This window comes from Zootoca vivipara, chromosome 16 (genome assembly GCF_965207765.1).
Source record: "Zootoca vivipara chromosome 16, rZooViv2.hap1.1, whole genome shotgun sequence".
In the NCBI taxonomy this organism is placed as follows: Eukaryota; Metazoa; Chordata; class Lepidosauria; order Squamata; family Lacertidae; genus Zootoca; species Zootoca vivipara.
Window position 1 is genome coordinate 24,629,809 of NC_142599.1, and position 9,735 is coordinate 24,639,543.

The 9,735-nt window shown below is 47.4% G+C and overlaps 1 protein-coding gene across 1 annotated transcript; it reads right to left on the reverse strand.

The window, feature by feature from the left end:
* Positions 1-5,125: 5,125 nt before the first annotated feature.
* Positions 5,126-9,680, reverse strand: LAMTOR2 (late endosomal/lysosomal adaptor, MAPK and MTOR activator 2). The gene is made up of 4 exons (XM_035098388.3): positions 9,595-9,680; positions 8,473-8,635; positions 6,421-6,510; positions 5,126-5,387 (listed from the first exon to the last, which is right to left on the reverse strand). The coding sequence occupies exons 1-4, from the start codon at positions 9,660-9,662 to the stop codon at positions 5,331-5,333; spliced, it is 378 nt and encodes a 125-aa protein (XP_034954279.1). The 5' UTR covers positions 9,663-9,680; the 3' UTR covers positions 5,126-5,330.
* Between the last annotated feature and the right edge of the window lie 55 nt (positions 9,681-9,735).

Below are 9,735 nucleotides of genomic sequence, written 5' to 3' on the forward strand. Positions count from 1 at the left end.
CTGCAATGCGCTCTACGTGGGGCTACCTTTGAAGGTGACGTGGAAACCACAACTAATCCAGAATGCGGCCACTAGAATGGTGCCTGGGAGTGGCCGCCAAGACCACATAACACTGGTCTTGAAAGACCTACATTGGCTCCCAGTACGTTTCCGAGCACAATTCAAATTGTTGGTGTTGAACTTTAAAGCCCTAAATGGCCTCGGGCCAGTTTATCTGAAGGAGCATCTCCACCCCCATCGTTCTGTCCAGACAGTGGGGTCCAGTGCCGAGGGCCTTCTGGCAGTTCCCTCACTGCGAGAAGTGAAGTTACAGGGAACCAGGCAGAGGGCCTTCTCGGTAGTGGCACCCGCCCTGTGGAACACCCTCCCACTAGATGTCAAAGGAAAAAACAACTACCAGACTTATAGAAGACATCTGAAGGCAGCCCTATTTAGGGAAGCTTTTAATATCTGAAGCACTATTGTATTTTAATATTTTGTTGGAAGCCGCCCAGAGTGGTTGGGGAAACACAGCCAGATGCACGGGGTATAAATGTTGTTGTTGTTGTTGTTATATTGCATATAAAGGGAGGGGTTCTCATTTGCAGTCAACAGACCATTTATAACAATTGACAGTAACATTAATGAAAAACGCACTCCGATGCAACTTAAAAACCACAGAATTATAATGCTTAACAGTGTACTGTATGTGTGTCTCTGGCCTACGTGATTTAAAACAGATCGCCATATTTATAAACTCTCCAACTCTAATGGACTTGCCGCAAGACTTCAATGGGCTTACTTCAAGTATGATTAACACTGTACATCACACTAACACTTAAAAGTCTCATGGAGGGTCAAAATTAACAAAAACTGCTGATGTGCCTTCAGGCATTTCCTCACAATCTTGAGAGCTAGCAACTTGGTTCCTCATCCGAAGAAAAGAGAAGTAGCAGCTGCTGTGGATGAGAAGCCTGCATTTTGTTGTCAGATTCAGGTAGATAGCTATGTTCATCTGATGCAGTCAAAATAAAATAAGAATAAGAATAAACAATTGTCCAGTAGCAGCTTATAGACCAACTAAGCTTTCGTATGCATGCACACTTTTTCAGATACACCAGTGTATCTGTAGTTGTCAGCCATGCTGCTGTAGTCGAGCTTCATTCCTAGCCTCCCCGCCATAAACCTGAAAAATTAATCTTGTTAGACAAGACCAGAAGGATGGAATGTTGAAGAGGGAGAAGCCAAGGTATATAGGGAGTTGGAATTATAACCTGAGGGGAGGTGGGGAGTGGTAAAACTGAGAAGGTCCAGAAGGTTCAATACATTGTGTTTGCAGGCTGGGGCTGGGGAGAGAAGCCTCCACTTCAGAGAGTCTAAGATTTCAAAAAGTTTCCAGATAACGTTATTTCCAACTGAAAAATAAACCACATCCAAACCAGAAGAACGGAATGGTCACAGCAGGAGCAGTTGGCTTTCTCGGTGATGGTGAATGTTAAAAGCTCTCGGCAGCAACTTTTCCAGAACCAGAATTCAGAGGAAGTTGACCATTCCAGACTGGACCACATGCAAACAAGAGTAAGACCATGGAGCCCAAGCCTGGTCTACAGCGATGAACAGGAACTTCATTAACTATCAACCCCAAAGTTTGGGATCCTCTCCAAACCTGTGTCAAAGTTTTGCAGCAATAACCCTGCGTTTTGCAGCGCCCCCTCCCGCAATCTGAGTACTTGACACATCAAACACAACACTGAACACTGCAAAACTTTGGCACAGGTTTGGAGGAGACCCCAAATTTCAGGGTTTGTAGTTAGCAAAGCTATGGGCAGGAGCTCTCCAGGCAGGTGTTTCTCCATCCTACCTGGAGAATGTTCTCACACTGCTTTCTAATCCCCCTGCAGAAACCGTTTTTTTTCACAGCCTCAGCTGACCTTGGAGCAGCAGGAAAAAGGTGGTGGGGGGGCACGGACTCCATTGCAGAAGCCCACTTTGCCAAATAGTTTTGGGGAAAGCATGAAGGCCAAACCAGGTTCAAACCATGCTTCAGATGTGGCCCCTCTGAATGGTGGATTCAAGAGCCTAAGGATGTCTGTGACATTTAAGTGAAGAACACAAGAACAACCTGCTAGATCTGGCCAATGGCACACCAAGGCTAGCATCCTGTTCTCACAGGAACCAACCAGAGATGCCGGTGGGAAACTGGCAAGTAGGACCTGTTCACAAGAGCACTCTTCTTTCCTGCGTTTTCCAGCAACTGGGATTCAGAAGCATTGCCTCTGACCGTGAAGGCAGAGCATAGCCATCATGGCTAGTAGCCTTCGATAGCCTTCTCCATGAATATGACAAATGCTCTTCTAAAGCCAACCAGGTTGGTGGTCATCACTGCCTCCTGTGGCAGAGTGTTCCATAGTTCAACTATGCACTGCATGAGGAAGTACTTTCTTTATTCTATCCTGAAAGTTTTATAAAAGTATTTTATGTCACCTCTTAAAAAGGTAAAGGGACCCCTGACCATTAGGTCCAGTCGCGGATGACTCTGGGGTTGCGGCGCTCATCTCGCTTTATTGGCCGAGGGAGCCGGCGTACAGCTTCCGGGTCTTGTGGCCGGCATGACTAAGCCGCTTCTGGCGAACCAGAGCAGCGCACGGAAACGCTGTTTACCTTCCCGCCGGAGCGGTACCTATTTATCTACTTGGACTTTGACGTGCTTTTGAACTGCTAGGTTGGCAGGAGCAGGGGCACACTTGAGACACACACACACCGGCAATATTTTATTCAAATAATACGAGGGCAGCACAAACCACCTCCAGCCCTCCATAACAAACATTTCAGGAACTTTACATTACATTACAGTAAGGTACCCCTGACCATTAGGTCCAGTCGCGGACGACTCTGGAGTTGCGGCACTCATCTCACTCTATAGGCCGAGGGAGCCGGCGTTTGTCCGTAGACAGCTTCCAGGTCATGTGGCCAGCATGACTAAGCCGCTTCTGGCGAACCAGAGCAGCGCACAGAAACGCCGTTTACCTTCCCGCTGGAGCGGTACCTATTTATCTACTTGCAATTTGAAATAGTCCAGAATCAGGATTTTGAGTGACAAGTTACCAGAAAGGCCAAAAAATGTGACAAAGCAGCATTTTGAAATCACTGAAGGTTCCAGCTTTGCACATCAAAAAATGCATTGCTTTGGTTATTTGTATCACATCAAGCTGAACTCTCATCTAGCCATGTAATAGCCACCTCCAGATCTGCTTTAGGTTCAGGCGACAAGCAGCAGCACGAATGGGGTGAAAGCCGATTATTCCGCATTGTGACATGAAACAGTGTGGTAAAGCTTAAGTTGATAACCACATGGACAGGAAGGAGACACCAGCTCAGGAATCAATTGTTCCAGAAATTCTCCTGGCGTTTGGGAAGGTAAGACACTCTAATCCCTCTTTCCACACAGTTATAAAGATTCATTCTGGAAAGGATGAGAAGATGCAAAATGAAAGAACTAGGAGATTAGTGCAAAACCACACATGCACCACACATGCAGGCTGCTGCAATCTGTGGGGGAAACACCCAGCAAGGCTGAAAATTGCCCTTGTTCAAAAGTTAACAAAGCTTTGGAGCAAGACACTTGGAACATAGACCTGCCAGGAAAAAGGGCACCTCTTCCCCTTTGACGGGAGACTGACCAGGCCAGTTAATCTTTGATAGTTTCATCTGTAGAAGGAATTCCATAAAGCAGTCTTCACCAACCTGACCACTCGGGTCAGCACCACAGAGTTAAAGGGGGATCCTGCCCAAGTAGGCACCTTTGCAATCCTGATGTACAAGGTGACAAAATGGAAGAGGCTGCAGAAGCAAGCACGCCGGCCAGCTCTCTTAGGCTGGAAGCATCTAGGGTTGCCAGACTCAATAGAGGACAGGACTTCTGTGCCTTTAATTGCCCTGCTCTCTTTTGAGTCTGGAAACGTTAAAGAGAAACCAGCAGACCCTTTGTTTAATTTCCAAGCAAAGGGTCTGCTGGTTTCTCTTTAAAGTTTCCAGACTCAAAAGAGAGCAGGGCAATTAAAGGCACAGAAGTCCTGTCCTCTATTGCGTCTGGCAACCCTAGAAGCATCATTGGCACACTATGTAAGCATCCAAAACACAAATCGGTTTCTCCTGGTGCACATGTAAGAGACAGAGTTGACAAAGGACAGGCTCATTTGGGACCCTGCCCAGGCAGGCAGGATGTGTTCCCAGGAGATCTGCACAGACAAGTATCACTTTAGTGTGCAATTATGACTAAAATGTTGATGTGAAAGGAGACAGAAAATGTAGTTTTGGGAGTGTGTGTGTGTGGTTACACACACAAAGCGCTGTATCCAACTAATATTTCCCATCAGTGCAAGAATTTACGCTTGTGCAATGGACCTTCTTCCCCAGCTTGCCCCTGCGTCCACTCTGGAGGGTTGGGGGAAACCCCAGGGCAGACTTAGGGGTGTACAGGGTGGGATGGAAAGAGGGAGGAATTTATTTATTTTGCAAAGTCATTAGTGCTGCATTGGTTACAACCCCCACTGAATGATTTCCCCCACCTGTCAACTTAGCCCTAAGCAAGAAATGAGCCCACATTTCTGTTTTCAGAGAACTGACACTTATAGGAAGAGTTACATGAACGCATTGCACCCAACCCAGCCCCCAAGTCTTTCAACACCACCTGTCTCCTCTCAAGAGCATTAGCACAGCAAAGGCAGGCTTAAGAAGGTGTCAATGGCCTTCAAGCTAACCCAGCACCAGCTGCGGAAAGGGATTACTGGAATTGGCCAATTAAAAGCAAAATATGAAAGGAATGGAAATGCCTTTTGTTCCTCTGCTGCCACCAGGTGGTCCCCTTCAGTACTGAATCCCCTTGCTTCACATCAGGAAACTGCTTCCAGAAAGCCTGGGTCCAGATCAGTGCTTCTCCAGACTTTTCAGTCCCAAGACACAGGTTCAGAGTCTGGAACACCTGAGCAACTGTGTGGGTTTATTTGTAAGCGAGCCCCGCTGCGTTCTACGGGATTTATTTCTGGGTCAAATATGTGCAGGCGGGTGTTTCTGCCAATGCAGAGGAGCAACTTCCCCCTCTCGAAAATCCCAACTTTCCTCAAAAGAGAGACAGGACTCAAATGGCTAAGAACACGCTTTTTTATTTCCCCCTCCCACTGCCATTTTCCTTTTCCTGAAACACAATCAAGTGCTTGCGCCCAGCAGTCACCAAGGCTGCCGAGAAGCAAGAGTCCACAGGGTCACCTCGGTGCAAGAGCTTGTTCTGAAACTTTCTCCCGACAGGAGACGGGTGCAGCGGGTCGGCCTCGCCTTTGGGCTCCATCACCTGCTCAGGAGGCAGCCACCTGGGTGAGTGGGTCTTCGAGGTACTGGACCAGAGCTTGAGCCTGGGAAAACACAAGGACAGACAAGTTAGGAACTTGGAAAGCTGCCTTATATACAGAGTCAGCCTACACCAAGCTCAGTATTACATACACTGATTGACAGAGGCTCGGCAGGGTTCTCTCCCAGCGCTACCTGCAGATGCCAGAGATCAAATTTGGGACCTTCCGTATGCAAAGCAGATGCTCTACCACTGAGCTACAGCCGTCCCCATAGGGTTGAAAGAATTGGTTGGTTGTGTGCCCTCCTCCTCTGCAGAATTCAGGTAAAGCAGACTTGGGCATTGTCTCAGGCAGCGCCTTCAACAAGAGTACAGTTCTTAACCCGAGGTACCACTGTAGTTGTTGAAAAGCAGAAGCTTCCTAACTCCTTGCAGCCATGTGCTGGCTGGGGAAAGGGCAGAAAGGATCCACAAGCCCAAATCTCACCGCTTCACATACTCGTTTGGGGTATGTAAAAACGAGGCCGTTGTCTCTCATTACATGAAATGCGGAGCTTTTCAACAGGATGAGTTGAGGTGACTCAGTTGCTAATCATAGCTCAAGTCGGTAGAGCATGAGGCTCTTAATCTCAGGGCTGTGGGTTCAAGCCCCACACTGGGCAAAAGATTCCTGCATTGCAGAGGTTGGACTAGATGTCCTTGTGGTCCCTTCCCACTCTACAATTCTACGAGTCTATGAACAGTATAGTAACCAAATGATGTACAGACATGTGTGAACCGTACCTAAGTAGTGTATAGAAATCAAATGTAAAACAGTCAAATGGTGTATGTGTATGAATTAGACCCCAGAGACCTTAATGCCTGCAATAAAATGCTATGAGTGGGATGGGGGAAGAGAGGAGTCCCCAGTAAACTGCCTTGAGGAAGCACCAAAGGTTCTTGGCTGGATGTGTTGCTGCACCTCTTACAGGGAGACACTCTCTGGAAGTAGTTATTTGAGTCACCCCCCACAACCTTATTTTACTTGTGTCACCTTCCAAGATGGGCTGCCCCACAAGAATAAAAGTAATAAAACCAGGAGCAGGTTGACCCCTTACCTTGGCTTTCAGCATGCCAAATCCCACCGTCTCTTTCGCGTACATGCACAGGAGCAGATTGGCAACACGGGTGATGGCAACACGGCCTTCCTTGGGTCGTTTTATGCATTGTGCAGGGCAGGGTAGAGAATATAGAGAATATGAGTCCACAATATTCACAGACTGCAGGGCATTCAGGTTTCTCACCCTATTCAAATTCAGACAAGCTTTCTGCCGCTTTTAATACGGGGACAGCATACCTTTTCTGGGCCAAGGGACACATTGATCCTCTGGGGGCCGCCTGGCAAACTGGTCATGGCCAATGTGCAGAAAAATGGGAGTGGCGAAAACCACTCCTCTCCAAGGTTGCCTTCCAGAAGGCTTGCCCACCAGCTCTTCTACACTATTGAAATAGTAATAATAGTTCATTGCTAATCCTCTAAAATAATATTTTTTAAAAGGCGGACTGGGGGCCACAAAGCCATTTGGCAGCGCTAGATATAGCCTATGGGTAAGCCCCCCACCCACCCTTAAGAGCTCTGAAGCAAGTGTCCCACAACAAAGGGAGATTCTGGACCCCCTACCTTCCTCTACCAGTGAGGCTGTAGCCGTTAAGAGTAGTGGACTGGGGCTCTTGCCACCACTCAGCAATGAAGCTCCTGGGTGACCTTGGGCCAGTCACTCAGCCTAATCTACCTCCCTGGTCTGTTGTGAGGATAAAATGGGGAGAGGGAGAAGTATGTATGCCGCCTTGAGCTCCTTGCAGGAAAGCTGGGATATCAGTGTAATAAATGAATTCCTTAAAGCAGAAGCCCCATCCCAGAAGTGTGTGTGTCCCCATCACAGGCCTCCTCTGGTGCCTGCTGGAGCAGCTCCAGACTGCATGATGCTTACAGGGCTTGCTTCACCACCACGAGATGAATATACCCAACCTATTGTGGCTGTTGGCTAATGCACAGCCCAACTACATGCTGCACTCACCAGGTAGCAATTTTGGCCGCTGAGGACCTCAAGCGGCCCCCTCAACAGACACGCAGACTGAATTCCCTGTATTGCAGGAGGTTGGACTCAAGGAATTAAGTCACCATGCAAAACAGTGGCTGGCAAGTTTGCCTCCTGGTTGCCATAATAATTATTATTCTTATTATTTATTCTTTATACCCCGCCCATCTGGCCAGGTTCCCCCAGCCACTCTGGGCGGCTTCCAACAAAATATTAAAATACAGAAATCCATCAAACATTAAAAGCTTCCCTAAACAGGGCTGCCTTGAGATGCCTTCTAAAGGTCTGGTAATTGTTGTTCTCTTTGACCACTGGTGTGAGGGCATTCCACAGGGCGGGTGCCACTACCGAGAAGGCCCTCTGCCTGGTTCCCTGTAACTTGGCTTCTCGTAGCGAGGGAAGCGCCAGAAGGCCCTCGGCGCTGGACCTCAGTGTCCGGGCAGAACGATGGGGGTGGAGACGCTCCTTCAGGTATACTGGACCGAGGCCGTTTTAATGACATCCAAAAGGGCAAAACCCCAAAGGGGCTGATCAGCAACATCTGCAAATCCCTGGGCAAAACTCTGTGCAAGAGGGCTTTCCATGTGCCATAAAATCAGCAGATTGCCAGGGCTTCAGTGCACAACATGGGCCGACTTTCCCACTTCCACCCTCCAAGCTTTACTCTGCAGGTTGGTGGAAAAGCTGCTGGAAGCCTCTCCTGGCAAGTGCTCCCTTGTAGTGGAGCCACTCTTAAGCCAGCAAATGGGATTATGAAGCCACGTTCTGACTCTAGCTGTATCCTCAAGCCTCTTGCCGATCTCCAGCCCACGCTGACAGAGGCCAGGCTGTATATAGGGTATCCCACAACCACCATGTTCCATCTTTCCAATATCGCTCCTCAAAGATTTCTAGATGTGTCATTTCACTGTGCGTGGAAAAACATGCTGCCATAAAGGTGTGCCTCCAGCCACGCCTGGGGATTTTAGGTTTCATCCTATCCCTGAAATGGATGTTCCTAGTGACAGAGGCATCCCAGCGAACCAGCAGCAGCAGAGGTCACCAGGATATTCAACACCTCATGATACATACCATACAGTCCATTAGGATGAACTTCAAGTTATCCTCATTGAACGCTTGGTGCCCATTCTTGTCATAAGCCACCCAGATATTGCTGGCAATGGCAGCTGTGACTCTGGCATCTGTGTCTCCGTAACCAGAATATGCAAGGAGAGAGCCCTCATTGTTCAGAAGGCTAGAGAGGAACAGCAAAGAGGATTAAATAGTCCTAGAGAATTGTGTCTATGTCTAAAAGTGATTTTGAAAGAGATTAACAAATACTTTATTTGATTTGTAATCTGACGGGCACTCATAGGAGTGTAATGTCCATGCAGCAAATTAAAACAGCATGTGCAATGGACATTTTGCACAGTCGTGTTTACAGATCTGCACCTAACTATTTGCAACGTATTGCTTTAATTCAGCCTCTGCAGCCTGAAGTGTAGCAGTCCAGGACACACACATAAACACACTGCAAGTATGATTTGCTAACAAAAAGAACTGAAATGCTATATCAAATTATATATGCACAGCTACACACACACTAAGAAAGAGACAGAAAACACACACTCTTGACCAATTCAAGCCTGAAAGGAATCTTCATATTCTAGAGTAGTTAAATCACTATTCACAACATTTATGCTACTGAAGAAAAGACCATAAGGCTGAAATGAATACAGCAGCTGGAATTGTACTGGTGTTTGCATGGATCAGTCTCAATCTTCGTGTGGTGTAAACGATACCCTCAAACGGCATGTTAAAAGCTTCATGCGTTTTAGAGTACTGTATCCTGCTTTTGCTAGCCTTTTCAAATGCTTCATCATGCGCAGCAATTTAAAGCTCCCCTCCTAGATTCCCTCTAAATGGTTATTACTATTAAAGCTAGCCAAATACACCTTGAGGCAGTAATAATAATAATAATAATAATAATAATAATAATACTTATACAGTGCCCATCTGGCTGGGTTTCCCCAGTCACTCTGTGCGGCTTCCAACAAAATATTAAAATACAATGGTCTGTTAAACATTAAAAGCTTCCCTAAACAGGGCTGCCTTCAGATGTATTCTAAAAGTCTGATAGTGAGTTCCTCAAGTTGCAGTCTGCACTGCTACTCGCGAATAAGCCCCACCAACTCTGCTTGCCCAAGTACTCACAGGGTGCTCTGGACCCCTCCCGTGTTCGCCTGGCTCAGCACCTGCGTGAGGGCCTTGGGGCGCAGCATCACCACCTTCCAGCCAGACGCTCCCCTCGCAAAGCAGGGCGAAGCCTCGCATCAGCTGACCCAACAAGGAAAT